This window comes from Equus przewalskii, chromosome 14, assembly GCF_037783145.1.
Source record: "Equus przewalskii isolate Varuska chromosome 14, EquPr2, whole genome shotgun sequence".
NCBI lineage: Eukaryota > Metazoa > Chordata > Mammalia > Perissodactyla > Equidae > Equus > Equus przewalskii.
Window position 1 is genome coordinate 58,599,418 of NC_091844.1, and position 26,705 is coordinate 58,626,122.

At 38.1% G+C, this 26,705-nt stretch overlaps 1 protein-coding gene across 38 annotated transcripts in view; it reads right to left on the reverse strand.

Moving 5' to 3' along the window:
* The window catches only part of ARHGEF33 (Rho guanine nucleotide exchange factor 33), a 117,349-nt gene that overhangs the window by 85,029 nt on the left and 5,615 nt on the right, over window positions 1–26,705 (reverse strand). For 35 of the 38 annotated variants that reach the window (XM_070572897.1, XM_070572878.1, XM_070572879.1 and 32 more), the window contains exons 3-5: window positions 7,850–7,959; window positions 6,215–6,264; window positions 1,151–1,294 (exon numbers count right to left, since the gene is read on the reverse strand). In XM_070572897.1, coding sequence (XP_070428998.1) covers window positions 1,151–1,294; window positions 6,215–6,264; window positions 7,850–7,874 — 219 coding nt within the window. In that variant the 5' untranslated portion in view covers window positions 7,875–7,959. The remainder of the gene's footprint in view (window positions 1–1,150; window positions 1,295–6,214; window positions 6,265–7,849; window positions 7,960–26,705) is intronic. The other 3 variants (XM_070572908.1, XM_070572906.1, XM_070572907.1) reach the window with 1 other exon arrangement.

Below are 26,705 nucleotides of genomic sequence, written 5' to 3' on the forward strand. Positions count from 1 at the left end.
ATTCTTATCTTAAAGGGATGGAAATTAAAATCCAGGTGCCTTAAAATTCCATCAAATGTATATTTCTTAAACATTCCGTCAAATGTATATTTTTGGAATCTGCTCGTCCAAATGGTTCCAACTTGCAATGGCACCTCCCACTATAAAATGACTTAGTCTCCTATACCATATTTTTTAAAATATAGGGTTTTGTGGTCCACTGTGCTTCACAAAGTTTTCTTTCGAGGGAGAAATAAGACAAACCGAAGAGATCATTCTGAGGAAAAAAGCAAGATGTCAAGTGTTTGGGGCTGGAAGACTGGGAAACAACATGAACAATGTTTTTCATTCCAATCATTTTTTATTTTAATTAATCTCTGCAATGGATTTCAGCACGTGTCCTAATTCAGTCAATCACGGTGGATTAACTCACTAAATCAACTACTTTTGATCTGGTAATTCTCATTATATAAATTCATCTTCTGTGAGCAAAATAAACAAAATCAACGGCTATGTAATATCAAAGCAAAATTTATGCAAGTTTTAAAATTGAAGGAAGGAAATCTGACATTCATTCAGGTGCTCCAAAATTCGCTCAGGTTTCCTGCTTGGAAAAAAAAGGGAACCACTATCCGACAGAAATAGGTTTCATTATCACTGCTTCCTGAGGTGAATGAGTGGAGTTTTCCCCAGGGGCCAAAAGACAGCAGGAGGGTCCTAGGGAAAAGGACTCTTTCTTACCAGTAGAACCCCAACTCTCAAAAAATTAAGAACTATCAAAAATTTTCCCTAACAGCCAGGTTATATAGGGATGTTGGGAATTTTGAGGTATGAGCCCATCTCCTTCCCATATTTTACTTTGATCCCCTTGGGTACCTGCCACAGAAGTAACCCTACTGCTTTATAAACAGCTTCACAACCGCTGATCAGTCAAGGAGGAGATGCCAGGTGAGCACAATCACACACCTGAGACAACATCTCACCTTTAAGATGCTTAGGGCTCTTAATCTCTTTAGCTGCTACAGACTGGTTTTCCAGTACCAACTGGCCATTCTTTTGTGAATAAAAAATATTCTGAAGACATGGACTTAACATCTTTTTTCTGCTCTCTCTTCAGCTTTCTTATTTGGCAGCCCACAGCCCACCCCAAGGATTAGAAATGGGTTTCTACCTTGTTCTCCAGCGAGTTGAACACGTTCCTCATCTCGTTGATTTTTTCATGAAGCTGCTCTAGAGAGGTTATGATCCCTCCATCCTGCCGCTGGAGGCGGGCTCCCACTGGAGGCAGGTTCAGGGAAGACTTGTACTTCGAAGCCTAGGGTACCACAGAGGGCATCTTAGGCTCAAAGAAATAGGGGAGAGGAGTCTGAATTCTTCCTATTTCCTGGTCTTAATTTCTGTTTCTCAATTTTCTTTACTTTTCTGGCTTCTTAACTCTTCTTAAGATGAATTTGAGTCAATGTCTTCCAACTTTTTTTCCACCAAAGATCCCTCAAACTAAATATTCATAAATTATGCCAGTAGTTCCAATTTGTTTCTTACACAGACTTCTCCTTACTTTCTGTCCCATTATCAAGGTCAGAAGGCTACTCTGAGGCAAATGCAGGGGATTGAGCCTGTGCCTTGAGAACTCTGCAAAGTCATAAATGTCAAGATTTGAGAAACTTCCACGAGGTGTGTCAAATTCCTACAACACCTGACTAAAGGCTCTATAAGAGCAAAAACCCAGGTGTTTTGAAGTAGCACATGACGGCAAGGATGCCAAGGTAATTGCTCTGGTTTCCCCCTAAACCAGGGTTGCTACAGAAGAAATATGGTCTTTCTACAACTTCCATCTTCCTAATTTTAGGCCTCTTTATTAATCCCCAGAAAATGCCATGATTTAAAACACAAAGTGGGCAGGAGTTTATTTGAACTGTCAAGACTAAATTCCCCAAATCTACTCCTCTACACTCTCTGCAGAGGTTGACCCTTAACCTCCCTCTTACAGGGCATTATTGAAGCTGATATGAAGCCTGGTGTGTTGGGAATTTATCTTATCGATCCCCGGATGTAGCACAGGCCTAGTAGAGTTAACTTCTCTAGTGTTAGAAGACATTCCTCAACAGTAAAAAGAGACTGGGGCTCAAATAGGACACACAAATTCTAGAAAACTGTCAATGGCAGTTTTGATGATGAAACCTATTACTGTAGGACTGGTTCCCATAGTTTTCAATTAGAGATCCTTTCAGCACATACTCATTTTCTTAAATTATTTCCATTACAGAGAAAAAGAAAAAAGAGAATCCCCCCAAATCTCATTACTTTAATACAACCATTAATGTTTTGGCACATTTCTTTCTGTTTTGTTCTATGTATATAAATATAGATATTTATATGGTTGAAATCACACTACAGATATATTTTGATTCTGCTCCCCCCCTTTTTTTGCCTAACATTCTTATAAACCCCTTCCCATAGCCTTCAAAATTTTTCCCAAGTGTCTATTTTTAATGGCTACATAATATTCCATCCTATGGGTGTGCCAGAGTTTACCTACCCATTCACTCTTGTTGGAAATTTATGTTGTTTGTAATTTTTCAATATCATAAATAATGCTGACATATAATGCTTTTTTGAAAAGCTTTTCCTGTGTTTCAGATTATTTCCTTAGGATAAATTCCTAAATATGAAATTACTGTGAGTCAAAGGATGTTAGGTAGTATTTGAGCCAAAGGGAAATCTACTATATTGGAGGAAGACAATATATTCAATTAATTAATAAGTATACAAAATATATTTGACCAGAGGGCTTGAAAAGTTATAATAATATAGTTGAATATTCTTGGAAACACACTGTATGATGTGTAATGTTCTAAATTAGTGTATGTAGAAAAACATGTCTTGGACATGATATATGAAACATTAGTAATATAAATGGAAGAAGCTGCAGTGTTTACATTCCTAAGGCTATAAGTGAGCCAAAAACACAGTTGGAGTTCAAATCATTAGTGTGAGGATTGAGCTAAGACTAAATTGTGCAGTTACATCTGTTGCCTTAATTGTGGGTCCCTCTCCCCAACTTCTCATGTTAATGGAATCATAATTTAAAAATCCGTATGCAAAATGAAATAATCAATGGTGAAGGAGCACAATCTGGCTCTGGAAAAGAGATTGGGATGGACTTTGTGAGGGCTATGTACAGTGGACAGAGGACGAGAGAAAAAGGGAATAGACCTGGGTTCAAACAAAAGGGAGGAAGTACACTGAACCAGTACACCCAAGGATCAGTCGGTGCATCCACACTGACTCACCTGTCCTGGCAGTCATGCTACCTGGAATGCACTCGGAGATGCGAGTGCTCATTCTCCTCTTGGCTTCTGTGCCCTGATTTGGGTCACTGTACCTTATTCTTACCAAGGAGGTAAAGGCCATCCAAAGAAAAGGAGCCAATGAGGAGTATGAATATTTTAACACTTTTACTGCATTTTAACAATGATTTTCCTAAAAGTTTCCACCAATTTACACACACTCATCAGAACTAAATATTATTAATTATTTTATTATTTGTTAATTAGGTAGTCAAAAAATACTGCTCCTTGTTTTAATCATCGTTTCCTTGAGCTTCAACCTGTTCTTCTGTTTATCAGCCATCTGTAATTTACTTTGGTAAATTGTCTGTGTTCTTTGCCCATATTCTACTGAGGTCTCAGAAGCTTCCTTTTTATTGATTTCCATGAACTATTTGTATATCATTAAGCCTTTGTAATATTTTTTGTAAGAATTTTCCAGATTTTGTTATATGCCTTTGAACTTGTTGAAAATATGTTTACATTGGGAAAATTTTAAATTGTGATGTGGATGAACCCTCTACCCCTTTCCTTAGTGATTTCTTCCAGTGCTTTTTTACTTAGAAAGATATTTCACATCCAGAGACAAAATAAATATTGACTTATTCTAAACTTTTATGGCTTGACTTTTTATATTTAACCTTTTAAACCCCTTTGGAGTTTATTAGAACCAGACAATTTTCCAAGCACCATTTGGCACCAGACTGAATGACTGCATCAGACCTCCTGGTTCAAAGCAATATATATGTCTTGCAGATATTCATTCACTCATTCATTCATTCAACTAATATTTATTGAATATGTATTATATTCCAGGCGCTGTAGTTTGTGCTGAGAATACAATAGAGAGAAAAATTGACTAAATCCCTGCCCTTGGAGCTTACATTCTAGAGAAAGAGACAGACAATCAAAAAACAAACAAATTAATATTTACTATAATGTCAGGTAGGGATGGGTATGTATCAAGAAAATAAAATAAGAAGATAGAGAATGGCTGAAATGTCATTTTGTTTCAGATTTCATATTCTGCTCTGCCTTTTTAGAATAGATTGTGCTCTGTTATAGTTAACCTCTCCCTGCTCCTCCCCTTCCTCTTCCTCTTCTTCTTTCTTTACTTCTGCTCCTTCGTCTTCTTTTGGTTAAATGTTGCTTGGAGCACACAGACTGGGACTTAGGAAGCTTTCTTTTAAAACAAGGATGGGGTTATAATCACAGCATCACAGAGGTCATATAGACCAACTTCACTTGCACTGCTTCATTTGTTCCACTGTGAACAGATGTACTTGGATTTGTGATACAATAAGAGAATGAGGCCACCCCCACTGCAGCTATATTTAGCCAACATTCAGGGAGTGACCTACATAAAAATTTTAATAGACTTTAAATCGTACCTGAGTTTAAAGAGATACACTCATTCAAATGCCATACACAGGTCAGACGTGAACAGAGGGCGGTGGGCAGGGAAGACATCTGGAGGTCTTGGACAAGTGAGGCATCAAATCAGCCCTGAGTGAAGACTCACTCCTGCTTCTAGGACTTTGTTCAAGCTGGTCCCTCTGCTTGAAATACCCTTCCCCGTATACACTTACCAAATGAGCACCTTGTCCTTAAAAGCCTGGTTCAAATCCTGCAGCCAATATTAGTTCATCCCTCCCCCATATCCCATAGAATGTTATCAATGCCTCTGTTGGAATCCTTCCAACAGCCTAGCTTGTATGAGCTTTTTATTGTATGTGTTTTCTGCATTGTGGACACTTAAAAATCAATGAGAATGTCTGTTTCATCTCCCATTGGGCCAAGCAGTAGATTTTGCACATAGTAACTGCTCAATAAATATGCATTCAATTGAAATGAGGCTGTTTCCTTTATGCCCCTCCCATTGCTGGTGTGGGTCTAGGAGCAACATGATTAAAAACTATTTTCATAATCCTGTGCTGGCTTGCCCTAATTGGGCCCACAGCAATGATCACTTGCATGCTGTTTCTGGGAACTAGTTGTTATTTTTACTTTATTATCACTTAAACTCAACAAACCTAAATAACATCTGTTACCCAAACTATCTGTGCTGGATTCTCATATCTCTATTTGGGAGGCCAGTTTTTTTTCCTAGTTACCAGGGTTAAAAACCTTTAAGTTGGCTTTAAGCTAACTTTGAAATCACCATTTCTCCCAACCCACACCAAGCCCTCTCAATTCTTTCTTCCCTGTATATTCCAAATAATACTGCCTTAACTCTAGAGAGGAGCTTGGCGGGGATTAGGTTACCCTAGCCCAAGCTGCTTTTACATACAAATTATGTCAGAATAAACTTGCATGATTTTTAAGGACAGAATTTCCTTTAAACTTACAGTTGAAAGGTAGAAGTCAAATAAATACTATTTAGAGAACCAAAGCAGGCTGATGTGATCCTCGTTGCAAACATATTACATAATGTTTTGCAGACTACTTATAAATTAAATTAGTCCTATTGTTTTAAAGGAATTTAAAAACTTTTTCATCCACCATATTTGAACATTTGCATTGGAAACGCCCTTTCAATTCTCAATTCTTTCTGCTAAAATAGGAAACGAAGAAAAACAGATCTTGCTCTCTCCGTCTCTCTGATGAAAATGTTATTGCGTGATGTAAGGGCCATGGCGATGGTGGCAACAGGCAAGAAAAGTGGAGCTGATGTAGGCATGGTGGTGCTGTATTTTATAAACTGGATAAGTTGTGCTTCAATAATCAGTTTTCTCAAAAGTACAATGTGAATGGTGCTCTCTGCCCTGCCTATCTCACAGTCTTGTTAAGTGAACAAATGCAATGATATATGTGGAAACATTTGCGAGTGCTAAAAAAAATTACACATAAAGGACACTCATCACTATTACATATAGGATCATTCAAAACAATCTGTTTGTCTTTACCTGGTAAATCTGTGTGGAAGGATTATTCATCGGAATATGTTCATTCTCTCCTGTAGGGAGAAAAAGCTCTCTTCAATTAACACAGCTCATTCTGTCCCTATCCTCTTCAGACACATGCAGGGAATAGGGGGACATATAGGATCCTAAATCTGTGCCTGCACGACAAGAGACCAATGATTCGACAAGAACAAAACACAAACTTGTGTAGGTGATTTTATATTCACGTCCTAATGAGCAAACCATATCTACCTAATATAACTCTTGTAGTAAAAATCACGTTCTACCGTGGTGAGGAAGTTTCTCAACCACACTGAATGATTAATGATCATGAATTAGCCAGATGGGAATGCCCATGAGGGGTCTCCCTCGTGTTCTTGGGGCTGACTGAAGTTTACCTGCTGGGGTAGGTCTAGAGTCAGGAAGGCTGCTCACCAGGCACCTGTCAGTCCTCACTCTATTGTTCTCAGGAGGCCTGCAGAAAATACGCCTTACTTCTCCTGCCTCTGATCATTGCCAAACTTCTGAACTCTGCCTGCCCATCACTGCCCAGATCAGCTAAGGGAATCTCACTGTCCTCCTGAGCTAGAGGGTTGATAGAAGGGAATTGTCAATGGAAAGTTTCTGAGAAGGATGCAGGCAGAAAGAAAACAGTATTGTCAACACTAGAGACTTTGAAACATATGGCAAACACAAAGGAAGTAGTCTGTTATAAAAATCATTTACAACCCAGCGAGAAAAATGTTTGGCCTAGAATCTACCTTTCATAACCACCTTGTTTGGCCATGAAGATGAGGAAATCCACATAGAACATGCAGCTCGTTGCTAACCCATTTAGCTACATCTCTATTATGTCACATTATGTGAATCAAGGAGTTTATGGATGAAAGCCCTGGTTGCAAAGATTTGGTTGTGTGGATGTATATATTGTTCTCCTAAGACATGCTGGTATAGGAAACCCTTCCTTAGAGGACCCAGCCTCAGTAAGTTCACAAATAACACATAACCTCAGCCCAGAACATATACACATCGAGGGCTGCCTTATAAAGTCCAAATGGTTTGAGATTACCAAAACTCCCCATATAAGCCTGAGTAAAGATTATGTAGCCCATTTTATGCTATGTCCCAACAGCATGGTAATCACGGCAAGAACCTGAACTTGGGAACAGAGACCAGGATTCCCAGATTGAACTTGGACACTTTGTGGTTGTAGCCTGACTTCTCTATGACTGTTTTCTCTTCCGTAAATTGGAAACGATAACAGAACCCACTTCTGTGTTGTTGATTCTATATGGTAAAGATTAAAAGATACAGCACTTATGTTTCTAGGCTAGCCTAGAAGGTATTGGAGGTCTATCAGTTGAATCTCTATCTGGGCCTTATTCAGCAGGTTGTTCTGAGGCAGTCCTAAAGTTACTGCTAAGAAAAATAAAATAACTACTCTAACCAAATTCAATATATAGCATTTCCTGTTTCTCCAGCACCAAGTCTATGTTCTACATGGTTATTATATGATGATAAGCAAATGAGAATAGTCAAGTTAACATATTATCATGTTTTGAGACAATGGCAAGACAAGACTAAAACCTACATTTCTTGAATCCTGAGCCCTGAAGAAAGACATAGGAAAAATCTAACCTTGTTTTGTCTTGGTTTTTTCCATGGTGCCTGTTTCTTCTCTCCTCCGCCTTATTCTTCAGGATTGCATCTTCATTGTCCCCAGTCAGGCCATCCCCTCTTCCCTGGACCTGTCAATCGAAATGAAGAGTAAGTGATAGCGGGTAGAACTGACAAAGTAACTGGACTTCCTTTATGTGTTAACTTAAAACAATTGGGATGAACACAGCTATTAGAGGCAACTTAGGTTTATGCAATTTCAGAAGAGTGAAAAGATTGAGTAAATATTTAGCTTAAAAAATAAACCAATATTTTGTGAATAAGTATGAAATTCACTAGTTAAAATTATGGTAGTTTTGACAATTAATTTAGACCCATTGATTTTATTAGCAGGCTATAGTTTAGAGAAATTATATTAAGAAGAAAAAACTTGAGTAAGTATGAAGGCCAACACATCTGTTTCTATTCTATTTCATTAAAAACACATTTCTTGATGACCTCGTCCCCACTTTCAGCATCTGGTAGACTCCTTTACACCCAGGAGATACTTATCAAATGTGGCCTGGCTGGAGTGAACGTTAGACACGAAGCTGCAAGTTCAGAATGCAATCTAACAAACAAACAAACACCGTCAGTTTGTGGGCCTTGGCACTCTTTTTCGTCATCTAGAATTTTAATCTTTTCCAATGATTGGGGGATTCCCTCACCTTAGGAGGCTTGATCAGATGCCACCTGCTATAGAGGCTGAAAACGCCAGGTTCTCCTAGCTTCCCTTGAAGCTAAGACATAACGGACGCATGACCAAGGATAGGCCACTCAGATGCACCCACTCCAATAGACACTAGCAGTTGCAGAAGGATTGCTAAGACACGTATACTTGATATACTTTCTACTTTCTAAAAAATAGAAAGAGTTCCTAAGACAGCAGTGGCAGCAAAAGTAGCGGTGGTGACCATGATCTGGTGCAGACAGTTTAGGTAACTAAGCCGCTGCTTTGGGTGCTTTCCTCACCAGAACAGCTGTACTATATGATTTGGGGCATTGTTTGCAGGCTGCATTATCCCAAACTTGATTCACCAGTCTCCCAGCAATTCTATGAGCTGTATTCTTTGAACAAGTTTCTTTGCTGCTTAAATCAGTCAAAGTAGTTTTCTGTTGCTTGCAACTAGGTAACCTGATTGAAACAATCAAAATAGTATATTAATACTACCCAAGACTGAGAAAACACAAGTTAAAACTTTGTTCATTGCTCTAGACAAGACATATCTAATCTATAGTGACAAAATGCGGATCAGTAGTTACCTAGGGTAGGAGGTGGAGACTTATCTGGGAAAAGGCGCTGGGAACTTTTTAGGATGATAGAAATGTTCTATTGCTTAATCGTGGTAGTGGTTATCCAGATGCATAAATTTGTCAAAATTCATCAAAGTATATATCTTAATTGGGTGCATTTTATCCTATATAAATTATCCCTCAAGAAAGTAGAATTAAAACTTTTCATTCACATTTTGAAGTCTGTAAAGCAAAATAACAAGTTGGCGGGGTGGGAGGGTACACAGGGATGAAAAAGCATTGGTCAACAGCTACATGGTTATAAATGAAGGCTATAAAGGTCAAGGCCACATGCTATTTGGAATCTTGCCCATTTTTCATATGAGCATGAAAGTTATGTCAAGGTAGGGCATCTTCCCTAGCTATCTGAATGTCTTTCAAAGCTGATATAAGCATTGCTAAGATGAAAACTTTCTTCTCCTTCAAGTTATTAATTTATTTGATATCTAATGCATTCCATAATGAACATAATTAAATCACGTAATGTTAGAGCCAAAAGGCCCTGAGAAGATTATTTCATCCAACTCCATCATTTATAGGTGAAGCCACTGAAGGCTGCAGATGGGAAGAGAAGTGACCTGCCCAGAGCCACATAGCTTTGAAAATTATCGTTAGAAGTGATTTCTGTTACTATTTGGGGGAAAAATCTTGAAATATGTAAAGCTATATTTTTAAGAGATTTTTATGGATAAGTAATTCTTGGGGATTCAGTTATCTTATCTACAACTAACTAAAAAACAAACCCAAAAAACCCTCCATATATCATAGTTAAAATGTAAATTTACACATTTTCAGAGCTAGGACATCATCAAGGTCACATATGTACATATGGTCACTGATTTCAAGACATTAAAAAAGATGTGTGGTTAATAGAAAGTAAATTGAAAATTTTATTTCTTTTTCTGTCTTTTTTTTTTTTTTTTTTTGGTGAGGAAGATTGGCTTGAGCTAACATCTGTTGCCAACCTTCCTCTTTTTGCTTGAGGAAGATTGTTGCTGAGCCAACATCTGTGGTAATCTTCTTCCATTTTGTATGTAGAATGCCAAAACAGCATGGCTTGATGAGTGGTGTGTAAGTCTGTGCCCAGGATCTGAACCTGCAAACCCCAGGCCGCCGAAGAGGAGTACACAAACTTAATCCACTACACCACTGGGCCAGCCACTTTATTTTGTTTCTTCAATTATAAAAACAACAAGACTACATTTAAGACAATTCGGAAAATATAGAGAAAAAATAACTATAATGCCTCTGCTTAAACAGCCATCATGATTTGGTTGTGTTGTCTGCCAATCTTTTTTCTCTTGGATGTTTTATATGATTGTTCATGGAGCCTACCTATAATTTTGTATCTACTTTTTTACCTATATTGTAGCATAAGCATTTTACGTTTTTTTTTTTTAATGGATCCTTACCATTCCAGTTGTTTTTATTGTGGCCATTTGAGCAGAGGGCATGAGTGTTCCTCCCCAGTCCCAACCGATGTTAACAATCTGCTGGCATTCCTCCACTCCTTTCTCCATCCTCACATAATCACATACGAACACATGTACAGAGTGTACATATATGGAGCGGGGCTGTCATTGTCGGTTCGTACTATACCTCTCTGCATCTTATCTTTCTCACTTAATAATACATCGTGGCAATCTTTCCAAGTTAATTTGATTCCAGGTAAAGATTGGTTATAGATCCAACAAATTAATTTTTAATGACTGCATAATATCTATGGTTTTGATGACCTGTGTTAATCATTCCTTTATCAATGGGCATTCTCTTTATGCCCATTATTTTGTCACTGCAAACAGTGCCATAACAAACATCTTGGTACACAGAGACTTACATATTGGTGCTTTTACTCATGTGGGGGTCTAATAGATATGATTAGGCTGCTTTCCCAAAAGGCTATAATTATTCTCACTTACCCAGGAATATTGCATGAGTATCTTTTGTCCTGCATCCCAGCCAGTAGTGGATATTTACACTTTTTAGTTCTTGCCAGTCGGATGGGTGACAAGTGTTATTTCATAGTTAGTCTTCCTGATTGCTGGTACTATTGAGCATCTCTACATATACTTACTGGACATTTAGATTTGTTCTTCTGTGAATTATCTATTCCTCTGCTTTGTGTATTTTTCTATTGGGTCATCTGCCTTTTCCTTATCTGTTAGAGCTTTTGTTAAATAGATATTAGATCTTTATTTGTCATACGAATTATGAATATTTTTCCCATCTATCTTTTTGTCTTTTGACTTTGTGGTCACTTTTGCTACTGAAACACTTAAAAATTTATTTAGTCAGATATTTTCCCTTAATTGCTTCTAGGTTTCTTGAGTTGGTTTAAGATCTCTGCAGTCCCAAATTTTTATATATATGTTTTCCTAAATTTTCTTCTAGGGTTTTTATTATTATTAAGTGTTTAATTCATCTGGAATTTGTTTTTATATATGGGGTGAGGGGGTGTTCAATTTCCTTATCTTCAACATGGATAGTCACTTGTACCTGCACCAGTTATTACTTAAATCATCCTTTTCCCTCATGAAATTGAAATATCATTTTTGTCACATATCAAACTCCCATATACACTGAGATCTATCGTGGGCTCTCTATTCCATTCTGATCTTTCTATCTATTTCCACTCCAAAATCACAAATTATCAATGTTCTTCCATGTTTTAAAAATATTTGGTAAGGCAAGTCAACCTTTTTTTAATATAGTTTCTTTTCCTGACACTTATTTTTCCATATGAATAAATGAACTCCAAGATTAATTTTCACATTCCAAAAAAAAAAAATGGGATTCTCATTGGAATTGAGTAGGATTTATATATTAATTTGGAAGAACTGGCATTTTTCTTACACTGAATTTTGTCATCCAAGAGCAGCATAGTTCTTTCCATTTGTCTGGATATGGTTTTAGGCCTTTCAATCAGATTTTATAGTTTTTTTCTTAAAGGTCCTATGCTTTTCTTGTGAAATTTGTTCTTAAATATTTCATAATTTTTATTGCTATTGTGAATGCCATTTTTCCCATTTTGGTTTTGGTATTCTTTATTTTTTGTACATTTATTTTATATTCAGCCACTTTAACTGAATTACTTTATTAATTATGGAAGATTTTTTTAAATGAATATTTCTTAGTTTTCTGGGTGACTTTTAATCCTTATTTTTAAATACTTACACTAGTTATTTCATTGTCCTAACTTATTGTATTTGCTGGAGCTTCCAGGATAATGTTTATTAATAATGGTGACAGTGGACATCATCCATTTTCTGATTTTAATGTAAATGGCTTTAAAGTCATTTAGAACGATATTTGCTGTCTTTGGTAAGTAATCTATATCATACTTAAGTAATTTCTTTTTAGTCTTATTTTATTAAACTTTCTTATCAGGAATGGATGTTGGATTTTATTAGAACTTTCAGCAGCTATTGATAGAATTGCTTTCATCTCCTTTAATTCATTGTTGTAATGAATTATGCTGACCCCTTGATGTTGAGTCATCCTTACATTCCTGGAATATCTGCTTGGTCACAGGACATAGTTCTTTTGATACGCTGCTGGATTTTATTTGTTAATATTTAGACATTTTGCATCTATATTCATGAGTGATTTTGATCTGTGGAAGGTTTATTGTTTTTTATTCTTTTCTGGGCGTTAAGTTTATGCTAGCTTCTTAAAATGAATTACAGTTTTCAATCTCTTTCTAAAATCTAGAAAAATTTCAATTAAATTGAAATTATCTGTTTTTTAAAAGATAGTAGAGTATAGCTATAAAACCATTTGGCCCTAGTGCCTTTTTTTAAAAAAGGTAGACAGATCTTTAAACAATTTTCAATTTCTTCAAAAATAATTGGTCCACTTCAGTTTTCTACTTAATTTTGTAATTTGCATTTTCTTGGAAACCATGTCTTTCTTTAAGTTTGTCAACAGATCTTTCGATAGAGCACAAGCATCTTTCCATGTGTTACATGGGGAATGGTGGACAGGGAAGTAACATTTACTGAACAGCTGCTATGTAACAAGCACTATGCTTAGTTGTTATTTATATTGTCACATTTAATTGAATCCTCATATCAGTCCTGTTGCGTCTGTATCATTATCCTCATTTTATAGATGAGGATATCGAGGCTTGGGAAAATAAGGCAATAATACACCCAAGATCATGGATAAGAAATGGCAGAGGGAGCGAGAATTGGAACCAAGTCTCTGTGATTTCAGAACTTTCAGATGCTTTTATCACGCCTGGCTTTCTCCAAATAGTTTCACAATCATTATATTTAGTCACTGAAAAATAGTTGTTTGAGGAAATGTGTCATTGTTTTCTTTCCCTTCCCCAATTATTGAATATTAGGATAGTTTTCTGTTTTTCACCATAATAGATGAGAATTAAAAGGAATATAGCTTTTTTTTTCATATTTAAGACATTTTTTCTTAGCTTAGGTTTCCAGAAGAGAATTACTAGTGTGAAGAGCATGATCATATTAATGAGTAATATATATTGAAAGGCACATCTTAAAAGGTAGAATAACAAGATTACATGGGAAAGTAGTATGACCTTTTCTGGAAAGAGCTTTACTACATAATGACATTCCCTTTGAGATCTTACTTGTAGTCTTTTTCATTTTCTATGGGAATCTCTCACTGTCTGAGCCCAATAGTAATTCTTTACTCTGCCCTTCGTAGCCCTTGAACAACTGCCCACCTTCAAATAACCATTAGATGCTGCCACATTCCTCTCATCAAGTTAGTATGGCTTCTACTCCTTCCCAGCCTTCCTCCTTTCTTTCCATCTCTGCAACAGCAGTGCCTCTAAAAATCCCCATGTGGGCCTTGGCAGACCCCCTGGGAAAATACTATTAAGTTTTGAGGAAATACCTGTTAGTCTCTAAGTCATGGCTGATCCTTATATAGAGCAATGGTTTCAGTCTGTACTCTTTGAAGCCTTCAGGCTCTTTTGAGCTTGCCTTGGGGGCAGAGAGAAAGCCACCAGGCTGGTGAGGTCCTGCGCCCCCCTCCATCCCTCAACCAGGGTTTCTCTGTTCTTGTCTGATTCACAGACTGCAGCTTTTTGGGAAGGATTTCCTTTCAAACTCAGTTTCTGCTGCTTAAAAACAAAGGTTCTAAAATTATTGCAATAGAGAAATAGGAATGTTGAAATGTTAACCTAAGAAGTTATAGCCAGATTTTTATGAAATTAATTCAAACAATAATATTAATAAACTTAATAGTAGCCTAAAGAATACCAAAAATCTCCTGACCCTCCTCCAGACTGACCTAGAATGTATACCCCCCCACATGCATATACGCATAAAACCATGAAAACTTAGGATTGTCTATTACTTTCCAATTACTGCTGTGACAGAAAAGGAAAGTTTGGCACTTTGGGGAATTGAAATTAATTGAAAGCAGACTTGAGTTAATTTCCATTTCAGTGCCCTTTATTGAATGGGTCTTTAGTGCACATTTCTAATTTAGTAGAATGAGAACTTTTTATGTTGGGGGGAGGGTGATGAGGAAATATTTTCCCCTGAAACTAAAATAATTCCTCAGGACGAATCCTATAAATGTTTTCAGAGAGGAGAGTCTATATGATCTTTGTGATGTAGAAAATTGCTTTAAAAGAATTATGAGAGGGGTTGTTCGTTTTTTCTATACAGCCTAAAAGCAACATATATTTCATGAAGTGACATATTTCATGACCTTGTCTGTAGGTACATCACAGTTTTCAGAGCAGTCTCACACACATGAGCTCACCTGATCACTGCAGCCACGCTGTGCAGTGGGCAGGGCACATGTTGCCATCCATTTTATACAGAAGGAAACCCTAGGTCTGAACAATTATTTACCCAAAGCTATACAGGAAGTAGCACCACTTAAGACCGTTATTCTGTCTATTATTCTTTATCTTTAAGTAAACTGCTTCATGCAACAGGATTCCAAAGCACTATAATATAAGGAACCACTTTTACTGTCATTAAAAATGTATTAATTCCTATGTGGGCTCTGATAGCTATTTGAAAAAACAGATTGAAAAGGTTAATAAAATGATAAAAGTTCTGACAAGTCGGATGAGGGAGAGGGGAATTGAGAGACAGAGAAAGAATACAAGGTAGGACAAAAAAGAGAGATGTAACCACCAGTTCAGAGGCTATGAAAAATTATTTTAAAAATTCTATGTGTAATTTATTGCCAATAATTTTTAAAGCTAGATGAAATGGACAATTTTCTACTAGGAAAGCGTACATTGCTGAACTTTGTTCTAAAAACTTTACAGTCAACTAGAACAACTATCTATAGGAGATATTGAAAGGGGGTGTCAAATATCTACCCCCCCCAATAAGAAATGACCCAGGATAATATCACAGGAAGTTTCTATAAATAAAAATAGCTATAGTACTTAATCCACATCAGAGACTAGGATATATGTAAATCACTAAATCCATTCTATGAGGTTCTGATGCCAAATCTACTCTAGGATAGCCTAAATAAATATATGAATAGTCTAAATAAAATATTAGGAAACAAAAATAAAACACTATGACCAATAGAGTTTGTTCTGGAATATAAAAATGGCTTGATGCTTATGAATCTGTTAATATAATTCATTAATTAACATAATGCCAGAAAACAAAGTGTACAGTGTGACCCTTAGAAGCAAAATGATAAGGAGATAAGACAAGTTTCGTAATACATAGGTATGCAAGTGTTTAAAATGAAGATACCTCAGTGATAACGTAACTTTTTATACCCACTTCGAAAAAATGTATAATTAAATCATCCTTAAGTACATAGCAATTTAAAATGGCAAAGGTAATAAATTACAGAATTAAAATAGAACTCTGCCACTAGACATCCCAAATAAAAAATAATCTTATTTTGAAAATGGTTCTTGGTCCTCACGTCAGCCTCCTGCTTGGCCTTTTCTCAAATATGAGGGTTGCTAGAAATAGGATGGCCCCTCCACTGAACCAGGTCACATCCTTAGTTAACTGCCTGAACGTTAGTTCCCTCCCCAGACAATGAGCAGCTCAGGAGCAGCGGCAGTGTTTTATTCATCTTTGTATCCCCAGCTCCTTTCCCCATTCTGGGCATGTGCTCAAAAAATGTTTGTGGAAGTGAATTGAATTCTTATCTGATAGACTACAAGAAAAACATGCTCTTTATCACAATGTGCTTCATATAAGCAGTAAAGAATGAGTAGTAAATATAGAAAGAGTTTAGCCTGGAGATGATTTTTGTTAGGAAAAAATAATCCTATTTTATTCTATCAAGCAAAGTTGCACTGGCAGAAATATATCCCTTGTGCCCATCACTGGGCTTGAAGAATGAAAGAGAGAGCAGTATTTCCCAATGAATGGCCCCACACCAAAACCAATTATAACTGATGCTTCACCCATGCCAGCAGCCTCCCAGTGCCCAGAGCCAGCGAGAAGAGGGCAAAGCCCAGAGAGTGGGCAATTCTGTAGCTTGGGAGCACACAGAGGGTCTTTAGGTCAGAATACGTATGGAATGACAGAGATCCTCCCACCTCCACGCCACTGGCACCTTAATTTCTTTTGCTTACCTAATAATATCAGTCAGGATAGAGTAATTTGGTTGAGTTGCTGTGTGTCAGCATCAATCAGAAAAACACCAGCATGCTATCACACATGAAACAACCCACTGGCTAGAGATACTTATTTGAAATTTAAGAATGCCTCATTTAAGACGTCAAAACTTATCAGAAATTTCAGACTATATTACTTCCAGGGGCTCCTCTGACTCACTTTATGGATTGGCATAAATAAATATGTCAGAACTTGATTTTGTGAGCTGGAATGCTTCATGGGCTATGGGTCTGGTCAGGAAGATGTGCCCTATCTCTTTTCGTTCTTTCTTTTTTTTTTTTTTTAGCTGAGGAAGATTCGCCTAAGCTAATATCTGTTGCCAATCTTCCTCTTTCTTTTTTTTTTTTTTTTTGGTATGTGAGCTGCCACCATACCATGGCCACTGACAGATGAGTGGTGTAGGTCTGTACCTGGGAACTGAACCCAGGATGCCAAAGTGGAACGCACAAAACTTAACCACTAGGCCACTGGGTCTGGCCTGCTCTATCTCTTTTCTTATCCTGATTTGACTTGCTTTAATTTCAACCTTTCCCTGTCTCCCTGGATTCATCTGAGTGGAAGTTAAGAGCCTCTCAGAGACACTCTATGCAAGAGGCAGAGAGCACGGTGTTGCCCCAATACAAGGTAAATGCCTACTTCAAACGAAAATAAAGCAACTGTTGCTATATTTTCACTAAGTCAGTCCTAATTGGAAGAGAGGGAAGACAGTGAAGCCAAGAGAGGCCCCAGGGAGAATGGTGAAGGGAAAGAGCCCTGAGCTGTAGAGAGTGCTCCCTTCAGCCCTAGGGATGACCCTGATTTACACGGGGGGGTATATCAACGTGGTAAAACCTTAACTAGTACTCAGGAGGCATTCCTCCTGCCACAGCAGTGGCAATTGCAGGACTCACAAGATCTGAATCACATGACTGCGTTAGTAGTACCTTGTGAAATAGATCATCAGTGACCAAAGCCTTTTTTAGGTGAGAGGGGAAACCAGGTTATTGCTGTCTCTCCTGGGAGAATTTTTTTCATAGTTCAGATAAAATGACATCCAATTTGGATCTTCCTTTGGCACTTTCAGAACTGTTAGGAAGGAGAATAGAGTAAAACCTAGTCTTTACAATGACTGTATTTTCTCTCTCCCTCCCAGTGAACAAAGACTCCAGGAGCTAGAAATCATAGACAAATGCTGTAAATTTAGGATCTCAGTTAGAAAAATAGCCCACAGCCCATGCACCATTGACAGAGGTCAGTGATATTCTTTCGCCACCAAAACTACAGCATTCTCCCTACAGAACTAGTCCACCCACAGGCCATATGCTTTTCTACCTGAGGATCTCATTCCTGCAGGTCCCCTACCTTAAAAACCGCCGCCCTCTGCCAACCCAGGTCCTGCTCAACCTTCAAAGGGCAGTTCGTGTCTCATAGCCTTCATCAGCCTGCCTTGGCCATTCTCCTCAACTGTCACCTATCCTCACTAAGGCAAGGATCATCTTATAACCCATTATGGCTAGCGTCCAACAGCATACTAACCTAGATATAAGAAATATTCAACATTTTTATTGATAACTGAAAAATGTAAATTCATCATTAGTTTCTTTCATTTATAATTTCAGCCTATTTCATACATGCCCTCCCTAGAGCTAAGGCAGACTGAACGCAACCAATGAGTAATTTCTTACCACATCTGGCAAGTTTGGCACAAGGAGAAAAGGCCTAGAAACATTCCATAAAGAGACCAGAACACACTGGGGCTGGTTTTGCTAAGAAACTATATTCTGATTCCTAAATCCTTTGTTGTACTATTTCAATTTCCTTTTTGGAACAAGTTGGGTCAGGAATAAGTAAATAATACACAGAATAGAAGTGTTTCATCCTCCTGCTTCCAAACTGAATTACATACTTCTCTCATGCCAGAGAATTGGATAGCAATCCTATTCTTCAGAACATTTGAAAGTATATTTGGAAAGACACTGAACAACCTCACTTGAAATCTATTGTAGGGCTGCGTAAGCATGCTCTAAGGAATCATTCTCTGTGTAGATTATGCCCATTTCATCTTGTTCTGATGTCACTAGAACACAGTTCCCTTACCTGAAGGCAAGTTGATCTAACAGGGTGCACACATGATGCCTCACATCTTTTCCTGTCTTCAGTGCTACATACTTAGCCCTCTTTATAGGCCATCCGTTTGGCATTTTGATAATGAAGTCTGTAAACGTTTTCATCAGGCTTCCCACTATAGAACTATGTGGAAATATTCTCATAAGAGCCAGGAAGTTAGTGCATCTGCGGACCGGCAGCGTCAGGAAATGGGAAGAATAGTGGACTGAGATCCAACCCTGACTTCTCACTCACTGCGGGACTGTGGCAAAGCCAGGAGCCCTCTCTGGGCTTCCATTTCCTCATCTCTAGTATGAAGAGGCTCACAAAGTCCTGGAAGCTCTGAAAGGCTGAGGCTAAGATCTAGCAGGGTGTCTCCAAATATTGCTCAGCAACATGGTTAGAGAGCAACCAATGGCCTCTATCACCAGCCCTCCAGTCCCCAGAGCCTTCCATAACTGTCCTTTTGTTCAATCTACCCCAAATGTACCCCAAATTATGCTAAGCAGTTCACAATCTCCTAACCCCTATTTCTTCCACTATGTAGTTTTAGCTATTTTTTAGTAGTCAGGTCTTTATTTTGAGGAACAGAAACAAAATTAGCTGTTCATCTTTTTTTTCTCCTAAATGAATATCCCTAGTTGCACTTATATTTCTCTCCAATGAATATTTTCACTTGGTTGTTCCGTGTTTACCTCAAACTCAACCTGTTTCCATCACATCGGTCATCTTCAGCCTATCCAGTCACCCCCTTGAGATTTCCCTAGTTCTGGCACCAGCTTAAGACCTCAGAATGATCTTCCCCTCATCCTACAATCCACCACAGTGAAGTCTTTCTGCGTCTTGCTTTGTAAAGTTTCTTAAATTTCCTCCTTCCCTTTCCATTGTCACTTCTGTGGTTCAACCCTGACTGCTTTGTGCCTTAACATCTGTAAGAGCATCCTAATTAGTTTATCAACCCTCTACACTGCTACTAGGTTATTTCGCTTTAAATATCACTGTGATCATCTCTTGCTCCTGCTCAAAAACTTGAACAGCTGTCTTCTTAATAAAATATCACATAAACCTCAAGGTCCTGCACAATGTCCCTCACCTTCCTGTCCAACTTTGTTTCCAGTATGTAGGAGATGTGCCAGCCTCCTGAGTCTTAGTCACCACTTGCATTCCTACCTTGTCTCTCGCTTTCCCTGCTGCCTGGTCTGCCCCTTGTCACCCTACTCCAACTGTCAAATCCTTACTCAGTTCCCCAAAGTCTAACTCAGGCTCAATCCCTCTCTGGAACTTTCTGCCTTCAACCCAATAGGAAATTATTCCTCCTTTCTTGGAATATCTGTAGAACTCAATTGGAACCCAAACCATGATTTTCTACTGCTATCTTATCTTACATGAATAATCTCATTTTCTAAATAGGATTAAAAGTTTCTTGAGAAGAGAGGCTACTTTTTCCCATCTCTCAGTCTCTCTGGTGCCCATTCTATGTTCTTACACAGAGTAGAAGCTCAAGAAAAGTTTGTTGACTGAGATGATAAATCTGCCAAATGCTGTCAATGGTAACTTTTTAACACATAATCCTTCTCTAATTAATTATCTGTTAATTAAGACCTAATAATGAATTGATTAAGTGTTCTCTTACCTAAAAATCTGGTAATCAACAGTCATGGATGCAGAGACCAAGGGAGGAAGAATTTGGCCACTGGAAATTCAGGCTAGGAAAGTGGAACAAGGGGATTTAATGCTCTATCTCAGCCCTAAGGGGCATTTTCAGAGTTACAGGGTCATAAAATAGGTAGCCTGCAATGGCTTAGCCTTTGTTATATGTTTGCAATTCTAATGTTTTGGATTTAGAGGGAAAATCAATCCTCTTCTTCCTTCACCCACTTTGGAATGTACCTTAGACACCTCACTGCCTGGGGCTTGCCCATTTCTTTCCTTTTAACGCTGGAGGACCTGCCTTCAGCCTGGAGTGTCTGCCATTCACCTGCTTGGGGATCCAGGTTCCTGGCCTGCTCCTGGCCTCCAAAACAAATTATGCGATAGGCAGTGAATAAGCCAGTAGATGCAAAATGTATCTAGAGAAACAAAACCCAACACTTTGAAAGCAGTATTTCCAGCCTAGTCCTTGAATCTATAACTCCTTCCCACATATTCTCATCTGGAGTCCTTCCTCTAGCCTGTGGTTGGTGAAGCCGAAGAGAGAAATGCTGTAAATCTGGATGCAAAGTTCACATGCAAAACAAATCCCTGCTTCTTAAAATCCTGTAAATTCAGTTGTCATAATTTTTTAAATTTAAATTTACTGTTAATAGTCATAATCCCCATTAGCAAAAATTAAGTAAACAAATAGATGCAATACATTTGAAATGTCATTAAAATGTTAGACAAGTATGTTTAGCATCACAGAAGTGAGAAAAACTCATTTGCAAAAATCCTGGAACACAAAGGATGTGAGGGGGAAAGGTGAGGTTGAAACTGAAGCTCTCATGCACCTCCACCAGGGCCTCTCATTCCTCTCTCTTGACCACTTCAAGCTCTTGAAGGATGCATGAATGCATGAAGGATAAGAAAGTTCTAAGGCTTCTGGTCTCTGCTTAAATGTCACCTGATTAGAAAGGCTTTCCGTGACGCACGCATGTATGAGCAGGACCCAGGCTCCATCACACATCTCTCTTTCTTTGCATATCTTTCTGCACAGCATTTACCACCAAATGACAATGCTCTCTATTTATTTATTTACTGACCATCTTGGCCTGCCACCTCCACTTCATGAAGGCTTGGATGTTTTTATTCACTCTGCACTCCCCAAGGTCTAAAAAAGGCCTAGCACAGAAGAGGCCCTAAATAAATAGGTGTTGAATAAATGAATGAACCAATATCCTAGTTTGGAAAGACCAAACCAAACCAAACCACACCCATGAGAACTACTTGCAATATAAACTAAAGATTCAGCATGTAGTGGAAAAAAAATCAGAACTGAAACATTGCACAGAGATTGGCCAGCCAAACCCTGTCACTTCACAAATAAAGAGGAGGTTGAGAGGTTAAACGACTTGACCAAGTCATAAGGTTCTGTTTTGACAAAAATAATAAAATGGCTTACGACAGAGTCCCAATTTCTTATACAAATACGGTAATTATAGAATTTGATAACACCACTTTAATCTCAGTGAGGTGGGCCTCATAAATAAGTGGAATAAAATGGCTGTCAGGTCAGGCCCCTTGCCCAAATATATCAGCCTCACTGCCTATCACCAACACTATGACTTTATTCCTTTGGCTATTGAGAGATTGATTTTTTTTTTTTTTTTTGACACACTCTGTTGTCAGCTAACATTTTAGCTAATTGAGAGCAACACTGAGAGCCAAGCTAGGCGCCAACTGGGAGTAGGGATGGAGAATCTGAGCGTTTGAAGTATGGAAGATCTGGATTCAAATCCCAGATCCATGATTTAAATAGTTGGTTGACTTTACTTAACCTAAGAGTCTGATTAGCTTTGTCACTGGTATGATTATGTCTCTGGTAGTGATTATGACTATCCCTTGCAATTTTTCCTAGGGCAAAGCTGCAAGCCTAGCCTGAGATCAGCAGAGATAAAAGAAAAAGTAAATGTTGGATCCTGCCGAGGTATCTAGATTCAAAGGCTGTCAAGGGTAGGGACCATATGTGAAGCTGCTTCTGCCGTCCCCAGTGCCTAGTTCACAGGTGAACATCATGCAGGCGCTGATTACCACCGCAGGAATCAGAACCAAGAGCTTGCATCCACGGCAGCACCTCAGCCCAGTTGTGGGGAGTGGGTAGCCCCCAACAATCAATAGCTTGGCAATTTTTGGCCTGAAAATAGGATGAGAGCTGGCTTAAAGAGCTGTGCTCGTGCTAATCTATCAGGGGTACTAAAAGAACCCTGGAAATGTGTGAGAGAGAAAACTATATCAGGACTTCTCTCAAGGAAAGTATCTTGTGTGATTGAAAGGAATGCTTTGATAAACATCTTGAGGGTATGGTTTGTATGTTTGTGTGTTTGGAGGTGAGGGTGACGAGCTATCCTAAACGCAGTCTTGAGTAGCAACAAATGGTCACCAAAAAGCCTTCTAAGAGCAGGGGGTCTGGTTTTCTTGTAGAGTTTTTTGTTTTGCTGAGTAGTATAGCCAGTGTGAGGCCAGCGCTGAACCACTAGTGATCCTGGACAGGAGGCGGAGTACTGCCCTTAGGAGTTCTCCTTCTCCACCTTTCCTCCACCAAAGGATCAGCCTTTCCTCTATTCACATGTTGAGTACTGAAAGAAAATCCGTTTGAATGAGTGCCAGATTTTTAGCCTGCCTCAGGTCTTCTGATCCAGCTCTGCCTAGGGGACCTTAATTTTATATCTCAGGAGTCCCTTCTCACTAATTCCAGTTCATCAGCTCTGCAAATCATTATTACCTCACTGTATCCTCTGGGGCCACTCTTCTGAACCTCGGAGAGGCTGCCTGGGTGGAGTTCCCCATGTGTCCTTGTAACCAGTTAGACATTAGTTGAAATGAGTTTGCTACTTTTAACAGCTAATGGCTGGACTAGCTGAACTTACTTGATTTCTTTCTCTATTTCATAATATTTCAAGTAAAACTGTATAGTAGTTCTATAAATATGATATAGATGTGTAGATGGTCACAGTTCATGCATTTCATCAAACACACTTGCCTCTGTACCTTTGTTCCTCCCATCTTCTATGCCTCAAATATCTTCTACTCCTCAAATACCTAATGAAATATTTCTCACCCTTCAAGGCTCAATTCAAGCACCTCCTACTCTATGAAGCCTGCCCTGATCCTCCAAATCATAGTCAATCACTTTCCTGCTACATTCTCATACTATATTGCTAGTTTCTCTCCCAGCTGGGAATTATGGGCAATAGTCTCTATGTCTGTTCTCACACAACTCTATAAGCTCCACCAGGGCAGGGAGCATTTCTTGCTCATATTCATTTTACCTGGCAGGTATCTGGTTCTTATCAAACTAGAGTGCTGGACTTCAAGCCTCGAGACAATCATGGATCATCTCCTTATGGTAGTAATTTTACTCAATGGTAAGTAATTTTTAAAATTATCATATATTTTTTAATGCTCAGATATTTTATAAAGAGGCATGCAAAGTTAGCTTGAGTTTTAAAGATAAATTCATTTATATCATTTGTTCACATTCCTCTGACATGAAAAGTTTGTTGCAGTGGGCACTCAACACAAGTTTGAGTTGAATTTAATTAAATTCCAGAGGATGTTTATGGTTAATGATTTTTTTCCCTAAAAAAAACAACAGGGAGAGGTTGGTAAAAGGGTTCAAATTCTCAGTTATAAGATGAATAAGGTCTGAGGATCTAATGTATAACATAGTGACTATAGTTGATAAGGCTGTATTGTATAAATGAAATTTGCTAAGACAGCAGAACTTAAATGTTCTCACCAAAAAAAAACAAAAGGTAAACATGTGAGGTGATGGATGTGCTAATCAACTTGATGGAGGGGATCCTTCCACAATGTATACATATATCAAGTTATCACATCACACACTTTAAATATCTTACAATTTTATTTGTTAATTTTACCTCAGTAAAGCTGGGGGACAAAGAAAACAACACAGAACTTTATATTAATAGCAAGAAGACATATATGTTTTAAATTAATGAGCTAGAAAAGGCAAGCTGGAAAAAATCAATGCTATTTCACCTAAATTGTAAATTTTGTTTTAACAAAGTTCACTATCTAAATATGTAGACTGAGAAACCTTTTGGAGCACTACCCTTTGAGAAAGACCAAATGCTTTTAAACCACCAAATGTGTTATAAAAAATTTTTGTGATACATCACACACAAAATTTTTATGATACATCATACACAGAAAATTGCATACACAATATTCGTACAAGCTTAGTCTTCACAGCCTTTATAGCATCTGATAAGTAAAATTTCAAATGAATGATAAATAATAAATATTTATCAAGTGAAACATCCTTGAGAATTTATAGTCTTACCTTAATTGTGAAGCCACTGCCAAGGAGTAGGAGGTGGAAACTAATATTGGATTTTTACTTAGGTCTATTAGGTTAAGTAGAGCCAAATAGAAATGAACCAGCTGTGACATTATTTGTAAGCCTTGCTTTATACTACCTTACTTTAAAACCTAAATTACAAAAAATAGTTATAAAAGCAATACATGCTCAGTGTAGAAAAATTGAGAACCTGATCTATTTTACCCTCTTTCTCTTTCCTCCTCTTTGCAGGTGGAAGAGTCAATGGGAAACCAAATGGTCCATCAGGAGTTCCTGGAGAAGAGCAGAGGGCATGCGGGTGTGGCAAACGGGAGTGAGTGATCCACTCTGAGTGGCTGACGCTAGCTTGATTGTGCTTGGGACTCACCACAGTGAGGGGCCAGATGTGTTGCCCAAATTTTGAGTTTTATCTTACAAATGCAGTTTCAGAGCTTTATTCTCCCACTTGCCTTTGTAAAAGCAATGACCTTCCAATCAACTTCTTTCGATTTTAGCAATGTATCTTTTTAATAGTATATTATTTCATCAGTGATCTCCCAACAACTCTGAATCAAATGGTATCTCCTTTTTATATCTCAGTGACTCCTAAAGTTCAAATGTCCTAACACAATAGACAAATCCCTTCATGATCTGGCCTCTACCTAGCTCTGCAAACCCAACTTTAGTCACTCTCATGTACATGCTGGGCTCTTATCACAAAGACAGTCATGTGGTCCCCTGTCCTTTCTAGCCTCTGGGCTTTATAAATGTTTCCTCAGTGGACGTCCTTTCCCTCCCCTGGGCTAGCTGTCAACTCCTTGTGTCCTTCAAGATTCTGTGCAATTACCACTCTTCCCTGTCTTTCGTGACATATCTCAGTAGAGTTAAGTCCTTGCTTTTCTGTGCTGCCACAGTATCTTGTCCACACTTCCATAACAGTATTTATGTTAAATTATTAATATAAAAATCTTACTCTACAAGATCAGGGGTCCATATACTCTCTGGGTGTCCATGAATCCCCTGAATTATAGGCAAAATTTTATGTAGATTCATTTTCTTCTGGAGAGAAGGGTCAGAGCTCACATTAGACTCTCGAAGGAGTCCATATCTGCTCTCTCAAAACCAAATTAGGAACTGCTACACTAGATTATGAGTCCCTAGGAAACAGAGAGTGACTTCTGTTCTTCTTTGTGTCTCTACAGTTGGATGCCTAATGTTAGCTGAATGAGCATTTCAGTTATTATTTAAAGGTAGATTTTATACTAGTGAAGATAGACGGTAATTTAGCCTCCTTTAGTTGTTGATGTCTTTAAGTAGACAGGACGTATGATACAGTGAAAAGTACATTGGACAAAAGGAAAGATATGGAAGGATTTATGCCAAACTACTAACAGCGGTTGTGCTTGGAAAGAGGGATGGGCGTAGCGGTGGGATGTGCTTTCAAGTTCTACTTATACTCTTCCATCTTGACCAAGTTTGTTTGTATTACAATGTGCACGTTTTAGATTTGAAATTTAAAAATAATCTTTTAAACTTTGGGAGTTTTTTCTTAAGTGCATCAAACATTCCAGCTCCAAATTCCGGCTCTGTTACTCATTTAGTTTTGTGACCCTGGGAACTTTACTTAACCTTTATAAACCAACGTTTCCTCAACTGTAAAATGAGGATAAGCCTTACCTAACCCACATAGTTACTATGTCACAAAGCCTGGCATAAAGTAGAGACTCAGTGAGTATCAGTTGAATGTAAAGTAAATGTTGTTGTTCTTAAGGTTTTTTTGCAATTCCCCAAAGACATACAAAATAGAACTCAATTAAAACATTGTTCTTTCTGGTCTCAATACCATGAGTAAGCATTT